Genomic DNA, 24,856 nt, shown 5'->3' on the forward strand with positions numbered 1-24,856 from the left:
ATTTTCTTATAAACAAAAAAATCTCATAAGTTGTAAAACTATTAAAATAGCCCAATTTTTTATTCAATCTTATCAAATAAATAAAAAATTATAAAATCGCATAATAAATTATTACAAAGTTATTTGTTCTCCACTTAAGTAATTGTTTTATCTAACTTTAATTTAATAAAAAAAAATGAACATAAATTGTAGTGTACTAGTCTTTAATATAATCCTCCCACATAGTACAAACAATTTCCTCACGTTGAACTTACATTTCTCGATCATGTGACCGAGAAGACGAACCAACATTGTTACTTTGCGTCATTTGTTGGTCAATATCCTCCGCAACTATATCTTCATGTTCATAGACCATAAATATTTCATCACTACTTTGGTATTTTCGCAAATAATTATGTAACACTGCACAAGTCATGACAATTTTCACTTGTGTATCAATATCATAATGGTTCATGCCTTATTTCAGTATTCTAAATCTATTTTTCCAAGCTCTAAAAGTCTGTTCAATCACATTGCGCAGAGATGAATGCCTATAATTAAATAGTTCTTTGACATTTTGAGGCTCTCTTTCACTTCCTCGATAATCTTGCAAATGATAGCGTAGTCCTTTGTATGGAACTAAAAATCCTTTTGTGTTTCGGAAACCAGCATCAACAACATAATATTTATCTACCAAAAAACATTTTATAAAGAATTATTAAAAGCATATGTGACGTAAATGAGACAGTTTTGTGTAAATAAATAATATTTATTCTAAAGATGTAATTTAAAGTTACCATGTGGCGGAAATATGTAACTAAATACTAATAACTTACACATAAAATATAATTGTGCACTTATTAAGGCCATAAAATAAATTTATTAATGTAATTGAAATTTTACCTTAAACCAAGGCCAAAATCTAGAATTATGTTGAATTTTGGAATGTAAACCAGTCATATTTTTTTGTTGTATAAATGTTGGTGCCATCATGCTAATTGTCTCAGCAACTATTTTAACATGCTGGTTAATTGTTTCAAGTGAATGTTGAAAAGTTTCACAATCGTGAGGTGTGAGTTAAAGTGACTATATGTTGGTGAGAATAATAAATTTTATGTCGGTGAGAATAATAAATTTTAAAAAGTAATGATGTGATTATAAATTTTATTTACATATGAAACAAACGGTTAGTAGATATAAATGTGGGGTTGTTTTAACAAAATATAAACTGATGGATCAATTATTGTATTAAAATATCTCAAATCATGACATGGAATCACCATGTAATGCCATATCATGGTTTTTGGAGAATATGGTATCACCTCTCATGAGATGGAATCATGAGATGAAATCATGAGATGAAATCAGCGTAAAATCACATGTCCAAACGTTGATTCCATCTTACGATACTATATCGTGATATGGTATCGCATGGCCAAACGCCTACTAACCATAATTGATCCATGAGTTTATATATTGTTAAAACAACCCCACTTTTATATCTACTAACCATTTGTTTCATATGTAAATAAAATTTATAATCACATCATTACTTTTTAAAATTTATTATTCTCACCAACATATAGTCACTTTAACTCACACCTCACGATTGTGAAACTTTTCAACATTCACTTGAAACAATTAACCGGCATGTTAAATAGTTGCCGAGACAATTAGCATGATGGCACCAACATTTATACAACAAAAAAAATGACTGGTTTACATTCCAAAATTCAACATAATACTCGATTTTGGCCTTGGTTTAAGGTAAAATTTCAATTACATTAATAAATTTATTTTATGGCCTTAATAAGTGCACAATTATATTTTATGTGTAAGTTATTAGTATTTAGTTACGTATTTCCTATCAACTTTGTTTAAAGAGATAATATTTATTTTGTGACTTTGCATTGTCTGGAAGCACTATTTTTATTACTCTTACAAACATTATTTTTATGAAGTGCATTCTATAATGCTTCCAATTTATTTTATATTCACTAAACTAATATTGATGTATTTTTTATTTGGTAGGAATAAGGATTGTGTTGCGATTGATGGAACATATATAGAAGGGGAGGTTCCTAAAGCGGTGCAACAAGCATATCGCAATCGCAAAGGAAGAACATCACAAAATGTCTCATGTGCTTGTGATTTTGATATGCGATTTACCTTTGTTGATGCTGGTTGGGAATGTATTGCACATGATAGTAAAGTACTTGAGAATGCACTTGTTGAACCAACGTCACAATTTTCATTTCCGCCACATGGTAACTTTAAATTACATCCTTAGAATAAATATTATTTATTTACAGAAAGCTGTCTCATTTACGTCACATATGCGTTTAGTAATTCTTTATAAAATGTTTTTTGGTAGATAAATATTATGTTGTTGATGCTGGTTTCCGAAACAGAAAAGGATTTTTAGCTCTATACAAAGGGCTACGCTATCCTTTGCAAGATTACCGAGGAAGTGAAAGAGAGCCTCAAAATCCCAATAAACTATTTAATTATAGGCATTCATCTCTGCGCAATGTGATTGAACAGACTTTTGGAGCTTGGAAAAATAGATTTAGAATATTGAAACAAGGCATAAACCATTATGATATTGATACACAAGTGAAAATTGTTATAGCTTGTGCAGTGTTACATAATTATTTGCGAGAATATCAAAGTAGTGATGAAATATTTATGGTCGATGAACATGAAGATATAGTTGCGGAGGATATTGACCAACAAATGACTCAAAGTAACGATGGCGGTTCACCTTCTCGGTCACATGATCAATAAACGCAAGTTCAACGTGAGAAAGTTGTCTGTACTATGTGGGAGGATTATATTAAAGACTAGTACACTACAATTTATGTTCAATTTTTTTTATTAAATTAAAGTTAGATGAAACAATTATTTAAGTGGAGAACAAATAACTTTGTAATAATTTATTATGCGATTTTATAATTTTTTGTTTATTTGATAAAATTGAATAAACAATTGGAGCTATTTTAATAGTTTTACAACTTTTGAAATTTTTATGTTTATGAGAAAATATACAACACAAAAATTCCATATCGCATATCCAAACAAACCTTCAATTTCATCTAATGATTCCATATCATGATACCATATTATGATTCCATATCATAATACCATATCGCATGGCCAAACGGGTCCTTCGAGAAATTAATTACATAGTCATTCAGCCAAATTGAAAAGGTTGTTAATTGTTTTGCAAAGATCCCGTGCTTTGTACGCCAATCAGATAACTGATAAGAATGAAAATGGGCCGGACTTATATAATTAAGCCCATTAGCCCGTATCCTCTATTCGGATTTATGATTTAAACCCCCACCCGGAATCCGGAAAAGAGAAGTAGAAATATAAAACCGTAAACTCAGCGAAGGAAAGAGGTCAGAGGCGAATTCTCGTTTACTTGTGTGGGTAATGATAGTTGATTCTGCATCAGCTACAAAGCGCCAGAGATTCACCGTCGTTGATCCAATGGAGTTGGAATCAGCTAAGGTATTCATTTCAACCTCATATTTCTTTTCTTCTTTCAAGATACCGGTGCGATTAAACTTCTTCTTTGTACCATTTACCCCCTTTTTATGTGATTGGAGTATCCAGATTAGTTCGCATGTTGTTTCTATGGTTGATTCATGGTGGGAAAATACATCTTGTTTGCTATTTTCTTGGTTTTCTTTCTTTAGAATCTTGTAGAAAGAAGTTTGTATAAATACTTAGTCCAGTTGAAGCAATATTTCCAGTAAAAATCTGAACACAAGAAAGGTGCCAGTTGTATCTGCTTCTTGTTAATCTTTAAATCCGTTTACATACATTCCATTGTTTTAGGGTTGCTGTTTCTTGTTAATCTTTATACCCATTCCATTTTTGTAGAGTTGCTGTTTCTTGTTAATCTTTAAACCCATTCCATTGTTTTAGATTTGCTGTTTATTGTTAATCTTTAAACCCATTCCATTGTTTTAGATTTGCTGTTTCTTGTTAATCTTTAAACCCATTTACACACATTCCATTGTTTTAGGGTTGCTGTTTATTGCTAATCTTTAAACCCATTCCATTGTTTTAGAGTTGCTGCTTCTTGTTAATCTTTAAACCCGTTCCATTGTTTTAGAGTTGCTGTTTCTTGTTAATCTTCAAACCCATTGACACATGTTCCATTGTTTTAGAGTTGCTGTGTATATGCTTCTTTTCTTTTGTTTTTAATTATCCGCTTCTTGTTAATCCTCAAACCCATTTATACACAATCCATTGTTTAAGAGTTGCTGTGTATCTGCTTCTTGTTAATCTTTAAACCCATTTACATACATTTCGTTGTTTTAATGTTTTTTTTTTTTGGTAACCACTGTAAACATTACCATAACATCAAAAACAATTACAAAATAAAGAGCACCCATTCCTGCTAAAAGGACTTAGGCCTCCTACAAAAAACAACTAAATACATTGTAAGTGCTGAATGAAAAAACTACAGTTTCTTGCCTTCTTTGATTTACTTAAGAAATATAATCTCTCTATCAACTCCTTCTTAATTTGTGTTACTACCTCCTCTCTATGTACACTTTTCCTATTAAATTTTTTCCAGTTTCTAGCTCTCCAAGTATGATAAAGTATGGCCCCACTTATAGCTGCAACGACCTCCGTTTGAAACTGCTTCCAGTGTGTACCTGCTTGATTCCATTATTTGTCAATGTAATACCTGCCCACTTCATCAACTCTTGCCATACACTTTTTGTCCAGCACTGTGGTTTCCATAGTCTGTTCATCACATAGGCAACAGTCACTATCCTCAACTGGAATATGCAATCTCAATTTCCTCTCCTGAGTGAGTAGTCGACCTTGCACTGCCAACCACACCATAAATCTGTGCTTAGGTAGAGCCACAACAGTCCAAATCAATTCAGCAATTTTCATGTGTGGCCTGTGTCCTAATAATGCATGATAGCTTCTTGTAATAGAATATTTTCCACTTTGAGTCAGTTTGTATTTGCCCTGGCAGTACCATTCCTGCATTTGATACTTAATTGCATTAAGTTTCCTCCAATACCAACTACACTCTATAGGGACCTTGTGATTCCATATTGAACTTTCATCCTTTAGATATATACCATGTACCCATTTAACCCACAAAGCTTCCTTGTTCTCTATGATCTGCCATATCAATTGGCCCACCGAAGCTATATTCCAAGTATTACTTCCCTTTATATTCAATCCACTTCGTCTTTTAGGATGACACACTTTATCCCACGAGACCAGTGCAACCTTCTTCTTTTCCTCATCAGAACCGCCCCACAGATAACTCATGCATATTTTATCTACTTCCTTTAGCACACTTTGGGGTAGGATAAACACTGCTCCCCAAAAGCTATGTATAGAAAATAGAACAACATTTATCACCTATAATCTTCCAGCATATGATAGCTTCTTGGAGTATGTCACCTTTATCCTCGGAGTAATCTTATCAATCAAGGACCAACAATCAGTTTTCCTCCATTTCTTTGGTGAAAGTGGCAAACCAAGGTATTTGATAGGGAATTCTCCAACTGCAAACCCTGTCCTTTTAATGATCTGATTTCTTGTATCATCATCAATCCCAACTAAGAAGACACTTGACTTTTCCATGTTGGCTTCCAAACCTGTGGCTGCACTAAAATGTGATAGTGCTTCCATTACTCTGTTTACAGTAGCCAGATTACCTTTATAGAATATCATCAAGTCATCAACAAAGATCAAGCGAGTCAGTTTCACCTTCTTACACATTGGATGGTACCTAAAATCTGGTATGAGAATTTGTTAGAGCATCACTTTTCTTCCCATTTTATATGATCATTTGTCTATCGCTTTGTGCACAAATAACAAATAAAGTATGCCCTACTCTTCAGTTTCTCTAGTATTGTATTGAGCAAAACAAGCATACAAGTGTGAAATTCAGGCATGTAAGTGTTGCACTTTTCTTTTGTTCTATATTTGTAATACACCCCTTATTTTATTTTTTTAAAAAGCGCTTGTAGAGGTGTGTAGGCCATAAAACTTCCGAATTAAACTGTTAAGGCACTAGCTTGAGACATTTGTAATAGCCTGACTCATATCTAGTAGGGAAAAAGGGCAGTTGGGTGCACCAAACATCCAAGTTCATGCATGGTTCCGGGGCTGGGCCCGCTCCCCAAGTAGGTGTCAGTGATAGATACCATTGCTTAAACCCGTGACATATTGGTCAATTGGAGATAACTTTACTGTTGCACCATGACTCCCCATCATCTAACAGGAAACAAATAAAAATAAAATAATAAACTGCTCAGGTGTCACTGGGTATGTTGTTGTTGATGATGATGGTGTTGTTGTTGTAAACTGCTCAGGGGGAAGAGCATAGATCAGAACTTCCTTAAAATTATTGAACTTGCAGAAGCACCGTCAACGATGAGTTATAGTAAAATCTAACTTGCAGCTGTAAAGGTAAAGAATGATAAACAAATCCCATACAAAAGCTGCCAAATTCAGTTCTAGTATCTGTTAAGTAAAGTTACCTATTCCCCTTTGTGTAAATGCATCCGACTTTACTTCAGTTACACCCTCAAAAGCTAAAATCATGGAAAGCTCTGTCTGTTACTCAAGCATGGATATATATATATATATATTATTTTTATTTTTTATTTTTTTTGGATTGCAACTTTTCTGTTTTATTGGGTTAATTCAGGCGAAGCTTGCTGCTGCAAAAGAAAAGTTTGGATGTGAAATCCGTGTATTTGAAACAGCAACAGCTTCTTCAGTGCCTCCTGATGTTTCCAGCAATGGTACTTCCTACTTGATATAGACATTACCACTAATACAACTTCCTAAACTCGATTCTATTGTCTGTTTTCATATATGCTCATTTTATTTTGCTGTGGCCTTTCTCAATCACTTCTGCAGTGTTAGAGGAGCCCGAAGACTTCTATGAGTTCACTCCGGAGGATTATTATCGACTTTTGGGAACTAAAAAAGAAGGTAAGATACACTTGTGTGTAGACTTTCAGATTAAAAATGGCTGAAGTATTTGCTAAGTGAGATTTCTAGCTGACCTCTAACAGAAGAACAAAGAAATATGTCAATTAGTCGATTTGATTGACAAATTACACTAGAACTCTAGACTCAATTATTTTTCTTATTTGCTTGCGCCTTGCAGTATAATCACCGTGTCTTCCACATTTTTACCTTCTTCAATGGATCTTGTTTGTTATTATAGATCTGTAGAAAAGTATTCAGGTATTTGGTTATTTTATGGTGCTGCTTATTCTAACTGGCATTGGGAAAAATTTCAACAGAGAAGCACTTGAAGACGAAGAAAATTCGTGAGGCAGAAGAAGCTGTGCGCAGAGCAAGGATAACTAAGGTTTTCAGTCGATCCTTCTCTCCAGATGATTCTTTCACTTGTATCAAGTCTAAATATTTTTGGTGTTAGATTTGGTAAATTAGGTTTTCATCAGTATTGTTAAAGCCACACTTGACATCTGAAAGTTGGTGTTGCTGAGCAGGTGAGGCTGAAAGTGTCATCTTACTTGGAACAGTTCTTTAGTCCCTAAATAAGGCTCTAAAGCGTGCTCCTCACTGTGGAATCTATCTTGGAGAGGGCGATGATAAAAAATAAATGCAGCTGGTGAAATGCTACTTTAGTGGCTTAGAAAATATTGTGAATAAATTTGTCAGTGATTATGAAGAGGAAATTTTAAATTTTGCTGAAGAAAACTAGTCAGAAAGATTAATTGAAACTTAAAAACAACAAGTTACATCCGAATTGGATGTTAAAAATGAATTCTGAACCTAATTGAGATGACTTTTTATCCATATATATGTTCACTCAACTGCAGTTTTTTCAAATTTCTTGGCCCATACAACTTCTTGTCCATGTACTGAGTTTTCTTCATCATACATGTGTTATCTTATTTGTTTCTTCATCTGCACCTTACTTCGGGGTGTTGGCTTTGATTGCAGCTTTGCCCTTAAAGTCCCAGGGGACCTTGACACTTTTCGACGTCTTTGCATTTGACATAATTGGTTTTTATATCACGTGTTGGTCTGTGTTGTTCAGGCTGTAATCAGAGTACGCTTCCCGGATAATTATATATTGGAGGCCACATTTCATCCGTCAGAGACAATCAAGAGCTTACTTGACCTTCTTGTGAAAGTGATTGCTCGCCCTGAACTGCCTTTCTATATCTGTAAGATTATTCTAAACATTTGCTACATTTTACTTTTTCCTATATTTTACTCGCAAGAGCAGTTTATAATAATAGTGTTGCTGAAGATTTAATGCTTGTCCGTTATTTCAGATACCACTCCTCCTAAGAAGCAAATAAAAGATTTTTCTCAGGATTTCTATTCTGCTGGATTTATTCCTGGTGCTGTTGTTTATTTCTCTTACGATCTACCCAAAGGTTAGTGCAAACTGTTAACTGTCTGAATTCTCCGCTCTTTTGTAACTTTAATTCTTTGAAACCTCTGTTACATATTCGGGCATTGTACCTGCAATGACTTGCATACTTAATATACTTCAGTGGTGATTTAATGATGTTGAATATTTTTGGTGATCCTTCTAAGAAAACCTTACAACAGGGAGGTGTGAGGTGCTAAAGTACCTTTAGCTCTCAAGAGAATCTTTCTCCTTGACCTCAGTCCTTGCTTTTTTAGAGGGCAGGTTTATATATGTTGTTCAATAACCTGCTAAGGCATATCTCTTCATATCTGGAATCCTGTGAAAGCCGTCAGTGGTAATATTGATACAATCCCTGTGTTTTCATCAAAAATAGTTGTACTAATCTGGGAAAAAAGGACCCCATCACGTACATGCCTTTTTCTCCTTCTAATTTAAGTCGTTTCTTATCTTATGGATGATTGGTAAAACATCCATGTGGGTATATGTATTAACCTATGAATATATGTAAGACACCACAATTTTTTGCTTTACCCGTGCGACAGCAGGCACTTACCGTGCTGGATAGTGGTTGTTCATTTGGACATAGGAGGCTAGAGACCGATGTGTGCTCACATTCATTTGCGATCAAGTAAACAACCCTTGAGAGAACAGCAAAGGAAGTTCCTCCTAACAATCTTTGTTTGTCATTGAGCTTGTCTTGGGTTTTTAGGCTTTTATCATACTTTCTTATTTCCAAAACCTTTCTTATACAATATCGCATAAGGTCATGATGCTTGTTCAAGCTACACCAGCGTTAAGTGCAAGAGCTAGCTCTAAGGTGGTGACAGTTTTCTGAGAGGCTGAACTTGGTCTTTGAGCTTCCCTTGTGTCTTCAGGCTTTTAGCTTGCTTTCTTATTTCCAAAAACTTGCGTACACAATAAGCACATAAGGTTGCTATGCTTGGTTAAGCTACGTAAACGTTAAGTGCAAGTGCTAACTCGACGGCAATGACAATTTTCCTAGAGGCTGAACTTGGTCTCTATCAAGAGGACAGTTCGTAGAAGCAAGCATTGAAGAGTGTCCAGGAATGTGAGGCGTGGCTATACTATGACACTTCAATTGGACTCTTTTTCCACATTATGGAGGAGATTAACCTTTTCACCAAAATTGAGATTATATTTGCTGGTTTTTAGTGTACGGGAATAATGAAGCAGGAGAAGTTTGTTGTTCAGTTATAATGGTAGGTTGGTGTTGTTGCATGCAAATGGTTTTAGGTTGTATGACCGTTAAGGTTATCATCTCTCTTTCTTCTCCCTTCTCTGGGGTTGTGGGAGGAGGATTTGCTATATGTTGCTGCATGCCTGGGATTTGTGCTCTTGGGAAACCCTAGAAGAGACTCTCTGGTTTTAAATAAACATTTAGTTCTTCGTTTGTTCCTTTCTTATGATTCATGGACTTGGCTACGGCATATGTTCAGGTATAATTTCCATGTGGATACAGTCATTTGTTTATTTTTATTTTTTATGTATATGTAATTTTGAAGGATATGCACAAAGTACCCATACCGACATTAGCCCATTAAATATTTACTACTGAATGTTCTTCTGCTCTTTCTTTTGTTGTTGTTGTTGTGTATATTTGCCCCAGGTTTAATGAATCTTCTGCTGACTTTATTCTAATTTGGTTTTTGGAGTTGTGTTCTTTCGGTTACGCTCTCACCTGTCTCTTAATCATGTTATTAGTGAAATTGATCTCATCTATTCACAGGTGATGATGGTGCTGCAGCATCAGGATCCTATCTTCAAGAAGAGGTCATGTCTTTGCAAGGATTGGATTCTATGATAGAGAAGATGGAGCCTGGTGAACCTAGCAGAGGTGAATCTCCAACAACCAAACCCCCTCCTTCAGTGCCAGATCAAAAGCCTGCTGCTGATAAGAAGAAAATTAAGCCAAAGTGGTTGAAACTGTGATATGGTCGATGATCTCAGGGTTATACTATTACTCTAATCCAGTGTTATATGTGATTCATAGCTTGTTCTGTATGTAATCAGTTGTCACTTTGCTTCAGATGGATAGTCACTTGCTGGAGTTGTATGACAAAAGCTTTTCTTGTTTTGTATGTAATCAGTCGTCACTTAGCTTCAGATGGATAGTCAGTTGCTGTCCAGTATGCGAAAAGAGGAGGTTTGAACTTGGAAATATTCAAATATAGATTTGAAGTCTAACTTTAGATACTTGTTTACTTGATCTGTCCATAACCAAATATAAGGTATTACAGTGTTTTACCAAAACTAATTGAGTGACCTTCTGAATTAGAGAAACTAATCAACTGTTAGGTTTGCTGATTAGAAGGAAAGACTGGTTTACAACTTAGAAGACATTTCTAGATTTGAAAGTCAAGTGGGGTCTCCCCTTTGTTGACGATGTCTAATAAAAAGAAAAATTTCCAGAGAGTATCCTAAATCTAAATAGTGTATGAAAACAATTCCTCCGTTAAAAATAAGCTCAATATTAGATTTGCTTGGTTGGATATTTTATAATGATAAAATGTCTTCAAATCTCCCCAATTATTTTATTGTAGGGCCAGAAAATGAGAGCTATATATTCACTAATCGATGACCCCAATTATTGTATTTCTCTGTTTCAATGTTTGCCTTATTTTACTTCTTAATCTCTTTAAAGAAAAAATGTTTATTTCCTTTTTTTTTTTTAACTTTTAACTTTTTATTTAACATGTTTAAGATCATAAAATTTAAAAATATTAATTTTACCTATTTGTCAAGTAATTTGAAACAGAGTGAGTAATTCTTTTATAAAGTAAATGTAATAAAAGAATATATTTTGAATTATCTTTTATTTAATGTTTATCGAGACAATCTCTATACCTTCGAGGTAAAAATAAAATCTTTATACATATTTTATGCCGAAACCCCACTTTATTGCATTTTTCAAACAAAATGTGGAGTATTTTTGTTTTGTAATTAATTACTATGTAATTGGAATAAAGTCATAATGTGGTCTAGAGTGGTGTTCTACTGTTGTGACTAAAATCTCGAAAACATCGAATGGTGTACCCACTACCCACTATGTAGTCTTGATTATCGTGTTTCACTCAATTGACAAATAGGAGTTGAGTGATTACAGTAATTAATTTTGTTTACTGTTCTAAATTAGATATGAATAGTAATGTGAAATGGAGAATGGCGTTAAAATGTGGTTGGCCGGTAATTAAAAAGACGTCAAAGACTACGGCGGCGTATGTAAGTCAAAGTGGTAGTAGGTGAGGGTATCTCTATAATATATATATATTACGCTTAAAATCTTTATTAAAATCATCGTTTTGTTTATAGCCTGCCCCTCTCTTTTTCAGGTTTGATCCAACCCCTTTCCCGTTTACTGCTTACTCTCCTTTTCAATACCTAAAAGTTGGTTTCTTGTCACTGTTCTGCTCACCTTTATTCGATCTTGCTTGGTAGTTTATTGGTTGCTTCATTTGGTTTAAGTTTTACTTTCTTTACTTGCAAATTTTGCTGGATCTTTCTTACATTATTGTCTGCTAATTCAGGTTTAATTATGCTTTACCTTGTCATCAACTGCTTCTTCAAAGTATATTCTTTTGTTTTTCTTGGATCATGCCGCTTTCTTTTCTTGCTAGTGTAAAGTTAGCAAAGTTGATTACTTTATGCAGCCTCCTTAACTACCCAATTTTCAGAATCTGATTGAGTGAGTACTGTTGTTTGATCACAACTCACAGTGTTTGATTGACTGATTATTGATTTATAGATCACAACTCACAAGGCTGAATTGAGTTCAAGCTGGTTGTGAAGATGGCGGCATCATGGTGTATTGAGAAAAGGGGTTCTATTAGGAATGACTCTTTTAGAGACAATGATAATATACCTGAAACTGGGTGTCTTTCTATTATTGTTCTTGGTGCTTCTGGTGATCTTGCCAAGAAGAAAACTTTTCCTGCTCTCTTCAACCTCTACCGCCAGGTGCAATTCACATCTTATTACTTTTGCTCCTTTGTAGGTTAACATTTGGTGTTTGCTTTTTGTTTTTTGTGACAAAGCTGTATCTACAACCTAGTCATAAAAAGAAATCTGACTAATCATACCTAGTTATACCACTAGTTAAAAAGTTTATGGAGCTTATTCGAGCAATATGCTAACTCTGGCATTGGGCTGTGAATTCTCAGGGATTTCTGCAATCCAATGAAGTTCACATTTTTGGCTACGCAAGGACAAAAATTTCTGATGATGACTTGAGAAGCCGTATCCGTGGGTGAGTATGATATCTGTTGCATTTTCATGTCTCAAATTCATGATGAAATACTTTGTTGTTCGCGTTGTCTCTATTTATGTCAATTTTCTTCAGATACTTTTTGTCTTGATCTCCTTTATATGTGATAGTGAGGATGTACCACTGCTTTGAATTATTTTTTCCAAATAGAAAACAAAAAAAAAACTCGTATATTCTTCTGTAGGTTGTTCTTGCTAGTTTACCATGCGCCCCTGATTCTCCCCCCAAAAGAAATCTTCTCATTGTAGTTCACCTGCTTGCTGATTAGAATACTCATCCTTCGTATTTTTCACTCTACTTCCATTCATGTCTCTTGCAAACCTGGGGAGAATGCCTGGGCTTTAACAACCTTCTTTGATTGCAGGTATCTTTCTCAGGGGAAAGAAAATGAAGGAGAAGTATCAGAGTTTCTGCAACTGGTGAGTGAAAAGCTTTTTCATGTTCTTTTCACCATTTAACTGATGTTCTATTAGCTTACTCGTGATTGCTCTTTCAGATTAAATACGTCAGTGGTTCTTATGATTCTGGTGAGGGCTTTACGTTACTGGACAAGGCAATATCTGAGCACGAATTCTCAAAAAATAGCACTGAAGGATCATCCAGAAGACTCTTCTATTTTGCTCTTCCTCCATCAGTATATCCCTCTGTTTGCAGAATGATAAAAAGTTATTGTATGAACAAATGTATGTATTTCTTCTAATAATGAGTTCAACTTTACTATTACTATGCAATCCTCATTCTTTTGGTCTTTCATCAGTCGGCTTCAAAGACTACTTTAAACATTTCTGCATGGTTATATAAGATATATGCTACTGTCCTAGTGTGAATAAAAATTACGAACCTTCCTTTCTGGATGTTATTGTCTTTTTTTATAAAAAATCGCCCCTTTTTAGCTTGAAGAATTGTCATACAAAATTAATGATAGGCAATACATTCTTTAAACAGGAAAATCAAATTTAGTGCTATCGTCATCTATATATTTGTAGAAGTAAAATGGAGTGAATAGAGTTTACTTGTGCAAGAAAAGAAATATCTCCTTTTCAACAAACAAATATTTCATTTTGGTGAAAATTGGTAAACCCTTGTATTAAGGTTTCATTAGGTTGGGATTTTTACAGTTTACAGCTTTGATGTTCTGTTGAATTTTTACATTCTAATTTTGATTTTGAGAAAAAAGAATTGCCAGCATACTGTATGACTTACGTAAGATATCCTCAAGTCACTGTACTTGGTCAGATTGCGTGCCAATAAGTAGCTGTTTTTATTTTTGCTTGCAATGTTTTTGGATATTCAACCGAAATTGTTAAAGATTTTCTTGCACTATTCCAGCTGATCTTGGTGGTTGGACGCGGATCGTTGTTGAGAAGCCCTTCGGCAAGGATTTAGCTTCATCTGAACAACTAAGTTCCCAGATCGGAGAACTATTTGACGAACCCCAAATTTATCGCATTGACCATTATTTGGGGAAGGAGTTGGTTCAGAATTTGGTACTTCCCAAAACACACTATTTTGTTGAGTATGAGTTCACATGGGTACATGCATTTATCTCATATTGTATGATATCTACTGCAGTTGGTGCTACGTTTTGCAAATCGCTTCTTTTTGCCGCTCTGGAATCGTGACAACATTGATAATATACAGGTATATTTTCCCTCTAAGATACATGGTACAGTACTAATTTCTTGTAATATACCTATAAAGAAAATTAACGCAGTACGACGATCTTCCAGCTTTAAGATTGTAGCAATCAATAGTTGAACATGTACTCTTACTGCTCTTCTCATCAGTATCATATTCGTAATCATTACAAAATTAAACAAGTTAGATACTCATATCACCCTGATATTGAAAAGACGAAAGGTGCATCTGCTTACAGGGTAGGAGAGGAGGCTTTCTCTAACTTCTAAGCATATAATGAGATGTATCTGCAACACTTAAGTTGTCAGGTTTGCTTAGCTTGTCACTCAAGGTTCAAGTTCTTGAACTATACTGAACTACCTTCAAATACATGCCTCTCACAAATCCTAATGAGGAAATAGTCTGTTACGTAGAGTGAACACCTTACCTGGTGGTTTAGTGTCTTGTTTTGATCTGATGTATGGAGAAGAACAACATGATGATCCAATACGATGGCTGAGATCATGAAGAAAAATCTCAGTAGTCAATAATAGATCAATATTTAGATATGGATAGCAGCTAACTTACCAGATACAGCATTAGCTTCCTGTTGTCCTTTCTGTTTCTCGTACCATGTTTTCTTAGAGTGTTTTAGTTGTGATGCTCTTCACCTCCAAATGGTCACTTTGTTTCTCCACTTTTGCAGATTGTCTTTAGAGAGGACTTTGGAACTGAAGGCCGTGGTGGATATTTTGATGAATATGGGTATGCACATGGGCTATGTCTCCTAGATGAGCTTGAGAACTTCCTTTTTTTTTTTCTCTGTGCACCTTTTCTTATTGTTGGCTTCTGTTCCCTTAACTTGAAGGATCAGATGAAGTCTTAATAGATGTTCCTAAAGAAGCCTATAAATTTTCTTCTCTGTACTTCACTAAGCTGCATTTTGGATTTTTTTTTTTGTAATAATTAACCTTATCCTTTCATCCATTTTGCAGGATTATACGTGACATTATTCAGAACCATCTATTGCAGGTGACCCATAATTATTCTGACTTTAAGGCTAACAAGTGCTATCTACTTCTTATTTATATTTTTATTTTGTACTCCTATAATATTGGTCTGAGATGAGTTTACATGGAGTAACATGATCGGTGAGGGTTCACATAGCCGAGTCCAAACTTGTTTGGGATTGGGGTGTAGTAGTTGTTTTTGAATCATCATATCGATACCTTTGCTAGTTAGAAACTCAAAATATGGGATTTACTATACTTCACAGGTTCTCTCCTGGAAGTACATTACAAGAAGCCAGTTCATGATTATGTCTCAGGATTGTGGTAAAACCAATGCCTGCCCATTCATTAAGATCTGAAAAATCCATCTACAGATTAAACTTTTGATAGGTGCAGCTATTTCCTTGCGTAGGCTCGTCCTTGTAGTAATTAAAAACATCGGGGGTCGCGGTGGGGGTGGAATACATTCCTCACCCATTCTTTCCTGCTATTTTGATTTTCTATTTCTTTTATCATTGAACAGTTGAACTCTGCACTATGCTTGGGTATGTTAATTCTTACCATTAGTGACCTTCTCAACTGCAGGTCCTTTGCCTTGTTGCCATGGAGAAGCCTGTTTCTCAGAAGCCCGAACACATTCGGGATGAGAAAGTTAAGGTATGTATCAGGTTAACACTGCGACAAACTCAATGTGGTTGCTTGCTTCTTTGTAGGATAATAAGATAATGATAATGACTTGAAAACCAACACTCCATTTTCACAGAATTGTGTGTGTTTCACTTATTTGTTTTCTTATCCACGCAGGTTCTTCAATCAATGCTTCCAATTGAAGATGAAGAGGTTGTTCTTGGACAATATGAAGGCTATAAGGATGATCCAACGGTTCCTAACAACTCAAATACTCCTACTTTTGCTACTATGGTTTTACGCATACACAATGAAAGATGGGAAGGTTAGATAAGAATTTCACAAGTTTAAAACTTGTATTTTAATGTTTGATCTCAGCTGTAGACTGCTTTTTTATTTGTTGTTTCAGAGATGTACTTTGGCTACTCCTTTTTGTCTGTATCTTGGGTATCTTATGTATATGTGGCTTACCTGCTGCAGGTGTCCCCTTTATAATGAAGGCTGGAAAAGCACTAAATTCAAGAAAGGCAGAAATACGAGTGCAGTTTAAGGATGTTCCTGGTGATATATTTAGATGTATGTGTCAGGATCTTTCTAAGGATACCATTTTTTTGTCTTACTTCCTAACATTTTTGTAGATGTTTGATTGTTAGCTCATGTTACATAGACTATCAAATTTCATCACCTATAGTGGCAAACTGCATCACCACTAATGTATCAATTTACTTAAGCCAGAAACAGAGCTACTTCTGGTTGATACGTGGATGGTATCTCAAGAAGTGATGCAAACTTGGGTTACTGTTCTTTTTTCATATAGAAATCACCTGCTCTTTGTTTTCATTTGTGAAGCATGTGATTTGATTGTGAGAAGTAGTTGAAACTTAAAAGATGAACTCTCTTCTGTTGATGATATATATGCATGCATGTCAGAGAGCTTTTCTACTTGAATAGTTAGCTCCTTCCAGTATGTCTATAAAGAAAGCTCATCTTAAAAAGTGTTTCTACAAAGGGCTGGAGCTTTAGGTTAGTCGTCAAGGAGGCTGCAAAGACAATAGTATCGCAAGCTTGAGATGGAGCTTTGATGTTCATAGGTTAAATCATAGTTGCTGCTTTTAATTCTCCCAATTGAAGTTCAGCATTGCTAGGCCATTTAATACCATGATTTCATTTTTGGTTTTCCATAAACTCTCTATGCATTCTACTTGGTCATCTACTTGTTCCCTTTGTGACTTCATAGCTGTGTATCAGATTTTCCGTCAAGTTCAATGATGGAAAAATACCTTTTGTGACATATTAAACAGGTCAAAAGCAGGGGAGAAATGAGTTTGTGATACGCCTCCAACCTTCAGAAGCCATGTACATGAAGCTTACGGTAAGAATAATTCTGTGCTACTTGTTCTGTTCAAGCTATCAGTTTGGTTGTTCATCAAATAGTTTCTGAGCTGGCCAGGCCAGGAAGTGTTCAAATTACAGTGTAAGAGATATTGAGACAGAGAGAAGGAGCCACTATTTTGGTTCATTATCTGAGTTTAAGAGAATATGGAGGTTCACCTATTTATTCATTGTTCATTCATTTCAAGGAAAGAGAAGAGAAGAAAAGGAACAACTCTTTTGCTCGTGCTCCTTGGTGACACATCTTTTATTTCTCTCATGCAGGTCAAGAAACCTGGGCTTGAAATGTCAACTGTTCAAAGTGAATTAGACCTGTCGTATGGGCAGCGTTACCAAGGGGTCGTCATTCCAGAGGCTTATGAACGTCTGATTCTCGACACGTATGCTTCTCAGCCTTTGTGCATGTCCTTAGTTTTAACTTGTTTGGTTCTTGCATTACACATACTTGCAGATAACATAGTGTGCTAACAATGTTTTCTCATTTCACAGAATAAGAGGGGATCAGCAGCATTTTGTGCGTAGGGATGAGCTCAAGGTACGTAGTGCATTTTGTTTTAGGTATATACATTGTACCCGTTGCATAAACACAATTGATGGTAACTCTTATTCTGTTAAATATAGGCGGCTTGGGAGATTTTTACCCCTCTTTTGCATAGAATTGACAATGGAGAGGTGAAGCCAATTCCATACAAGCCAGGCAGCAGAGGCCCTGCTGAAGCAGATGAGTTGTTGCAAAATGCCGGTTACGTTCAAACTCATGGCTATATATGGATCCCTCCCACACTATAAGTTTGGAAAAGTAGTGCAGATGAGTGTTACCTTGTCACTTCTGCCATGTAGTACCCTGCCTATGTGCAAACTTATTGAGAAGTAACAAATAGTCCGTGTATCACAAATATATTTGCATGTAATAATCTCATCTTTTTTAAGCTAATAAATGAGAGTATCTGAATATTCCTTGTTTTTTTCCTAATAGTGAATAAAGACCCCCTTTAACTAAACATGTAAAATGAGGATTCATATAGCTAGTTTGTTATAGAGACGTAGTCGTTGACTCGTTTGTGATAAGGTTGATAACAGTAATTCTTCTGAATCCTAAGGAATAGACACAATAATGGTTATAAATGATTCAGTAATTGTAGTTAATGAGTGGATATAGTGTGTAAATATTTCATAATAAGCAGCATTCTGTCACCTTTTCAACTCTTTACAGACAGTGACAATTAGGGTAAATGGTGAAAGAGGCGTGAGGAATCCATACTTGTTTTTTAGACCATTTATTAGTTTGCTTTCTTTTCATGTTTGACTGTTATTCCATCCCCTTTTTCTCCAAAAGTAGTTTTGTGAACTACTCCGTTAAGAAAGCAAGTGTTGTGAGTGGTAGAATTGTCAAGGAAAGAACACCTTGGAAGCCAAGTTTTTACCCCACATGTCACAAGTGTAGACAATGAATATTCCATTAAAAAAGAAAACTTTTATCATAACTTTGATATTCTTCTTATCATAGATTCCCTAGGCATCGAAACCTAATAAGAAAATAAAAGTATTCCTCTAATCATGCATGGTATTTCTTGATCCGTTATTAAGAGGCACTTGAATAAGTGACTCATCAATATTATCTAGTATAATGAGTCAATAACTTGAACGTGTTTGGTCTAGTTCTCTTGTATTTTATTATTTTGTGGCATGTCAATTGTCAAAAAAATTGCTCTGCAAGCATAAACACAAAGTCTTGTATTAATTTGGTAAGTGAATTACATGGAGATGTGATACGAGACAATTAGTATACGATTACCAACTAAATTGTTAATGCCAATGTCTTTGAGAATTTTTTTTTTTTAATCTTATTGGTCCCCTACAACATATATGATATATTTAGGCAATAGATGTCAATTTTAAGGTACTAATAATATACATCTTTACAAATAATTGGAAATGGATGAGAAAATGACTAAATAAAAATATTACTATTTGGAGAAGAAAGTGAATGAGACATGATTGGATCTTTCCTTAAGTGTGTAAAGAACTTCTTCGCTAAGAAAATTATCCTTATTTTACCACCCTTTTCTAATGATGAAATATAAATCATGTGATTTCATACTAATTAATTTTAAAATACTTTTAAGTTGAATTTCAACTACTTACTTGTATAACTATTAGCCCCACCCTAGAACCGTCCCAACAACCAAGATAACTATTATGTTTGGTCATAAATTAAAATTTATGTTTCAAATCTGAGCTTATTTAAAATTTAATTATTTTTTCTTTTTACAAAACAAATCAATTTTTTTAATATACAATCAATCGCATTAGAAAGTAAAATGCAGGCCCAAAGAGGCCCAATTGGTAACCTAATTTATACGGAGGTAATTGAAGTAACGCAAAAGAACAAGTCTCTCGCGCCACATCAATCTCTACCAATCGACACCTATAGTTCAGAGAGACACATATACAAATTCTCTCTCTTTCACCAAAATTAGCGATTCTCGAGAGTATGTAGATACAGGAATACCTATACATCATCACATTGTATTGTGTAGGTTTTATTGTACATATCTGCGCCACTATGGTAATTTCCATTTTCTTTCTTTCTTGGAATTGTTAGATTCCTTTTATCATCACCGCTCTCTTCTCTTATTCTTATTCTTATCTCATACTATATGACTTGAATCTCTCTCTCTATCTCTGTCTCTCTCTCTCTCTCTCACGCACCCACACATTAGATTTGTGTAATACACCGTAAATATGTTTCCGTAGTAGCTGGGATTTGTTCTTTCTATTGATTACTGTTTAATACCGGAATGTGGGGTTCGATTTTGGTGAATTTTGATTGATCCATTGCAACAATTTGGGGAATTTTGCTTGACCCATTTGGGCGCTTCACTGGAAGCTCTGTGAAATCTTTGGGTGCTTTTGTTTTAGTCTGCATTCGAGAATTGAGGGGTTTCTTGTTCAATACGTTCTGCGCCTAGGGCACACCCTTTTTCTTTCTTTCTTTTTCCTTGGGTATTGGGTTGATTTTTAGAGTAGACGATATGTCCTTGAATCGAGAAGAACGATTTTTAGCTGGGACCAAGTTAGATAATAGTTATTTCGATAAAGAATACCCAAATGAGAAGCTTGACCGATTTGGTGATTTTTGGGGTTTGAATCGTGAAATTGACAAATTTCATGATCACAAATCTGGAAAAACTGAGATGGTTTCTGATGATATTAGTGATTTTTGGGAGTTGAATTGTGAAAAGGGCAACTTTCAAGACCACAAAGATGAAAACACAAAGATGGGTTCTGATGATATTGTTGATCTGTTGCCGCAGGATCCTTTTGATATGGATATTAGTACCAAAATCACTGGTTGGTTAGAGGGTATTAATAAAGATTTTGGGTTAAAAGATCTTGGTTTCTGTACAGATGAGATTGAGGTTGATGTTCAATTGTATGCGGAATTTAATATTGTTGTAAAAGGGGCTATCAGAGTTCACCAGGATGTAGGGGAAAACTCCTATGTGTCTGAGATTGATATAGGAGAGGGATTGCCGATGGATGTTGAGATTGAGGATGTTATGAATTCCTGTTATTGGGTTTTTAGAGATGCAGCTCAGGAAGATCAGTCGGGCATGAATGATCATTGTGATGCAGATGGAGGTGCTCCTTCAGATGCGCTGTATTTGTCCCTTAATTATCTTGGATTGAGGGACCTTCTTTCTGTTGAAGGGGTTTGCAAAGCTTTAAGAGATGTGGTGCGTAGTGATCCACTTCTGTGGAGAAATATTCACGTTGATTATCCATTGAGTAATAAGATCACAGATGATGTTCTTATAAAGTTGACGGACAGGGCTCAAGGCCATCTTCATTCTCTGAGTCTTGTGCACTGCCCAAGGATCACTGATAGTAGTTTGAATTGTGTGCTTGAAAGGAATTCTAGCCTGAAAAAGGTCAGCTATTCTCTTTTGCTGCTTACCTAACTATGTTTGTTACTTTAGATCATTCTAGTTTCTTATAAGATGTAATCATATGTTAGACTTACCGTGATTCGTTTTGTCTGATAATGAATGTAAGGCTTGCATATCATACATGTTTGGTATTCTTATTATTGCGCTATTATTTGTTGTACTCTCACCTTATTTGCCTCACATAGAAACTTTTCAATGTGTCAGTTTTGTTCAAAAAATGTTATTGATTGGACTTGGCTAAATGTAACATTATTTCACTTGTTATTGTATCTCACCCTATCTGAAAAGGTGGATATCAGGATCCTTCACTGTTGAATTCCTTTGTTTTTCTTCCCTTTTGAGTGTTCATGCTATTCTACATTATGGCATCTATCACATCTTAATACTGCCTCTATAATGCACTTATGTAGTTATTCATATTTTTTGAGAAGATATTATATTTCTTTATTTAAATATGTATTGCTGAAATTATCAAGTGAAAAAAGTTAAAGAGGTATTTTTAGCAGAATTTAACGCTCTGGAGATTCTGTCTTGGAAAACAAGAGAATTGGTGCAGTGAAAAGACCTAGTTTAGCCTTATATTACTGAATTGAGTCAATTCTTTGGCTTTTAGATTAGACCAATAGACCTATTCTTGGAGGTTGGGTTATATTCATAAATTTTATTGATATAGATTATGCACAGAAATTTAATGGGTTGTGACAGAAATAGTGAGACATGATGTCTAACTGTCATTTCTCTAGTTTACCAATCAAAATATGCTCGGCTATGGCCCTTGGCCTTTGCCTTTTCAGGAAGTTCATCAAAGTCTCTGAATGTTTAGTATATTTTTCATTTCCTAGTTTTTTAAAAAAATAGTGTTTCATTTTTTTATTCTTATTATATTAGATTTTCTGATGTCATGTATTAACTTTATCAATGCAGCTTAGTGTCCCAGGATGTGTGAGACTCACAGCTGATGGTATTCTCCGGAACTTAAAGGTCTTAATGTCTGCAGGAAAACCCAGACTTAAGTACCTTGGGGTTAATGGATTATTTGGTATGACACACCAACACTTTGAGGAGTTCAAGGTCTTGTTAGGTGTTGATAGCAGCAAGCTGCCATCTACTCGTAAACCACGGTTTCTCCAAGGTGGCCAGTTATCTGTGTCTTCTGATGATGATTACGCTATTGATATTGAAATATGCCCGAAATGCCAGCAGCTAAGAGTAGTCTATGATTGCCCCTCAGAAAGTTGCCAAAAGAAGAAATCTACTGCTCAGTCGTGCAGAGCTTGTACTATCTGCATTAAACGTTGTATCAACTGTGGGCGGTGCTTAAATAATTGCGAATATGAGGAATTATTCAGTTTCGACAATCTGTGTTTAGATTGCTGTAGGGATTGCTATAGGGAATTTTTGGATCACCAAGAGAGGCAAGAGAGGATTACTGTTCCACTGGAAAATCCTGTTCCTCATAAGCAGACAAGCTGCCATTTCTTCTTTTGTGGCTAGAACATGCAGTAGGCAATGCTTCTTTTGCCTATAAGCATCAAATCGAAAGGAGTTCTTGAGTATTTTATAATTACTGGTTGTGGTGCCATTGGAATCTGATGATTGTGGAATTGGAAGGAAAAAGATGACAGATGTGAAAGCTATCTCCTACCAGGCAGGCTTTTGTCTGTAATGATATTGTGAAGTGAAGGAAGTGTGGACAGGGTGGGGCTTGCAGAGGGTTCGACTCCTTACGCAACTCGCACTATACTGACGCTGAATGTTGAGATAGAGAGAGCGGTGGAATTGTATGTGTTTTGAATACAACTTTTCACTAGGTGATTGAGAGGAGGAAGTTCAGTGAATGGTGAATAGCTACATTTATGGCTGAAATATAGCCGGAGTGTGCTATATGATTTCACCAATTGTGTTTGTATTTGGACTAGACCATCAATCACCAACTAGATCTGCAGATCCAGAAAGTAAACACCAACTTCTTGGTGAAGTGAAGGAAGAAATTTGGCATCAATGTTGAGGTGAAAGGGAAACGCACCTGCCATTGATGCGTTAGCAATTAAGAACAAGGGAAAAAAATGTTGAGGTGGTATGCATTTGCTTCCAGTTCCAGTGTATTCTATATCGTTATTGTAGAACTGAATTATCTGCTATTGCTAGTGAAGTTTTCATCATCAGAGCCACCCGTAATACGCTCATCTTCAAAGCCTTCAAGAGAAGGGAGAGGAGAGTACTGTGGATTTCATCATCAGTGTATTCTGTATGATCATATTTGATCTTTGAGTGTTCTCTCATGCCTGAAATCAGATCCACAGGTGTCAATACCAAAGATTGGCACAGTTGTTCTCGCATAACCAGTATCTTCCTACATAACCTGCAACTACACACCTTCACTCCATGCTTCTTGCAGTGGGTTTAAGTGTTCTGAAGTTCTTCAATGGCTTTGCTCGTCGGTGGTTGATATTGTTCTTAGAGCCTGGAGCACAGCAGTGCGGGAAGCCTTTAGCATTGTTGCTGGTTGTCTTCCTCTCAAGTGATTATGTATGTATCTGTAAGCATATTTTATATATTTCTTGGTTATCCCCAAGCATATTACAGAAAACTTGTTTTCTTTTAACAAAAATGAAGTCTGCTGTAGCTGATGTGCATGTATATGCTCCTGTAATCAGTTCAGAGCTTATGAAACAGTTGGTGGTCTGACGTTTTGACTTCGTGCTTACTGAATACTAATACTGTATTGCTATTCCAAGTCCAGTGATTACTCTTGCATGCATTTTTAGTTATAAGTAAAAAATCTCCAACAGACCATATAAGATTAATGCTATTTATTCTATAGTATTATTTATCTGCTCCCAGAAAACAAAAAAACAAAAATAAGAGAAAGATCAAGATTTACTTGCAATTACTTAATACTCCCTCCGTCCATCCTGTTCAACTTAAATTTACTAAGGGTGATTTGGTAAAATTATTCCCCTATCATTTACTACTTCTTAATTCATGTGCCAGTGAACAATTATCGTTAGACAAGTTTACAATTTTGGTTAGATAGAGGGAGTAACTGTTTGATTGTGTGAAGAAGTAGAAACAATGTTTTTAATGTTGTACTGCCCCCACCCCAACACACACGCAAATGAGGCAGAATTTATTGAAGTATGTTTGGTATCACATGTATAACTCTACTGAAAAAATGCAGAATTTGAGGAGAGTTGCAAATGGTGTGGGCTTTTGATTTAGGCCCATAGGAAAAGAAAGAAGAGAAAATTATATGAAATAGCAAACTATTAAATCAAATTAAATGCTATAGCCATAGTTTATATTAATTGTAATTCGCAACAAACATTTCCTTTTTTTGCCATCTGATTCGATATACAATTAGCCATTTTCGGTATACAATTAGCCATTTCATACATTTCGGTATAAAATGTAGAAAATGTTTGTATAAGGCGAGAGAAAAGTGTATTATACACTTATAATTATACAAATACAGATCTTATTATACAAATTACAATGTATAAATGAATTTATACAACTGAACAATTTGTATAAAACTGGATGTTTGTAGCGAATTATACAAATCAAAAGCTCCATA

At 35.2% G+C, this 24,856-nt stretch overlaps 3 protein-coding genes across 7 annotated transcripts; all 3 read left to right on the forward strand.

The window, feature by feature from the left end:
* Window positions 1-3,352: 3,352 nt before the first annotated feature.
* LOC125849068 (plant UBX domain-containing protein 1) lies at window positions 3,353-10,669 on the forward strand. The gene is made up of 7 exons (XM_049529071.1): window positions 3,353-3,495; window positions 6,683-6,779; window positions 6,898-6,972; window positions 7,290-7,357; window positions 8,054-8,183; window positions 8,295-8,399; window positions 10,146-10,669. The coding sequence occupies exons 1-7, from the start codon at window positions 3,418-3,420 to the stop codon at window positions 10,346-10,348; spliced, it is 756 nt and encodes a 251-aa protein (XP_049385028.1). The 5' UTR covers window positions 3,353-3,417; the 3' UTR covers window positions 10,349-10,669.
* Window positions 10,670-11,618: 949 nt separating this feature from the next.
* Window positions 11,619-18,270, forward strand: LOC125849066 (glucose-6-phosphate 1-dehydrogenase, cytoplasmic isoform). Of its 5 annotated transcripts, XM_049529069.1 has the most exons (17): window positions 11,645-11,658; window positions 11,749-11,850; window positions 12,162-12,373; window positions 12,577-12,662; window positions 13,045-13,099; window positions 13,177-13,363; window positions 14,010-14,167; window positions 14,253-14,321; window positions 15,004-15,062; window positions 15,293-15,329; window positions 15,893-15,964; window positions 16,112-16,259; window positions 16,415-16,510; window positions 17,236-17,306; window positions 17,591-17,706; window positions 17,816-17,861; window positions 17,948-18,270. In XM_049529069.1, the coding sequence occupies exons 3-17, from the start codon at window positions 12,206-12,208 to the stop codon at window positions 18,113-18,115; spliced, it is 1,536 nt and encodes a 511-aa protein (XP_049385026.1). In that variant the 5' UTR covers window positions 11,645-11,658; window positions 11,749-11,850; window positions 12,162-12,205; the 3' UTR covers window positions 18,116-18,270. The 5 variants fall into 5 exon arrangements, with proteins under 5 accessions (XP_049385024.1, XP_049385022.1, XP_049385026.1 ...); XM_049529067.1 differs by lacking the exon at window positions 11,749-11,850 and having other exon boundaries at window positions 11,619-11,658; XM_049529065.1 differs by lacking the exon at window positions 11,749-11,850 and having other exon boundaries at window positions 11,637-11,748.
* Window positions 18,271-19,722: 1,452 nt separating this feature from the next.
* Window positions 19,723-23,967, forward strand: LOC125849067 (F-box protein SKIP14). The gene is made up of 2 exons (XM_049529070.1): window positions 19,723-21,261; window positions 22,204-23,967. Exons 1-2 carry the CDS (start codon window positions 20,362-20,364, stop codon window positions 22,771-22,773), a joined length of 1,470 nt encoding a protein of 489 aa, XP_049385027.1. The 5' UTR covers window positions 19,723-20,361; the 3' UTR covers window positions 22,774-23,967.
* The last annotated feature ends 889 nt before the right edge of the window (window positions 23,968-24,856 follow it).

Source organism: Solanum stenotomum, chromosome 12 (assembly GCF_019186545.1).
Source record: "Solanum stenotomum isolate F172 chromosome 12, ASM1918654v1, whole genome shotgun sequence".
Classification (NCBI taxonomy): Eukaryota; Viridiplantae; Streptophyta; class Magnoliopsida; order Solanales; family Solanaceae; genus Solanum; species Solanum stenotomum.

Excerpts from the sequence above, each read along its gene's own strand:
- LOC125849068 (XM_049529071.1), top strand. The coding sequence starts at position 3,418 with ATGATAGTTGATTCTGCATCAGCTACAAAGCGCCAGAGATTCACCGTC. Across the intron at positions 3,496-6,682 it reads TGGAGTTGGAATCAGCTAAG|GCGAAGCTTGCTGCTGCAAA; the intron begins GTATTCATTTCA and ends GGGTTAATTCAG. Across the intron at positions 7,358-8,053 it reads GCAGAGCAAGGATAACTAAG|GCTGTAATCAGAGTACGCTT; the intron begins GTTTTCAGTCGA and ends TGTGTTGTTCAG.
- LOC125849066 (XM_049529067.1), top strand. The coding sequence starts at position 12,206 with ATGGCGGCATCATGGTGTATTGAGAAAAGGGGTTCTATTAGGAATGAC. Across the intron at positions 13,364-14,009 it reads AAGTTATTGTATGAACAAAT|CTGATCTTGGTGGTTGGACG; the intron begins GTATGTATTTCT and ends GCACTATTCCAG. Across the intron at positions 17,707-17,815 it reads GAACGTCTGATTCTCGACAC|AATAAGAGGGGATCAGCAGC; the intron begins GTATGCTTCTCA and ends CTCATTTCACAG.
- LOC125849067 (XM_049529070.1), top strand. The coding sequence starts at position 20,362 with ATGTCCTTGAATCGAGAAGAACGATTTTTAGCTGGGACCAAGTTAGAT. Across the intron at positions 21,262-22,203 it reads GGAATTCTAGCCTGAAAAAG|CTTAGTGTCCCAGGATGTGT; the intron begins GTCAGCTATTCT and ends TTATCAATGCAG.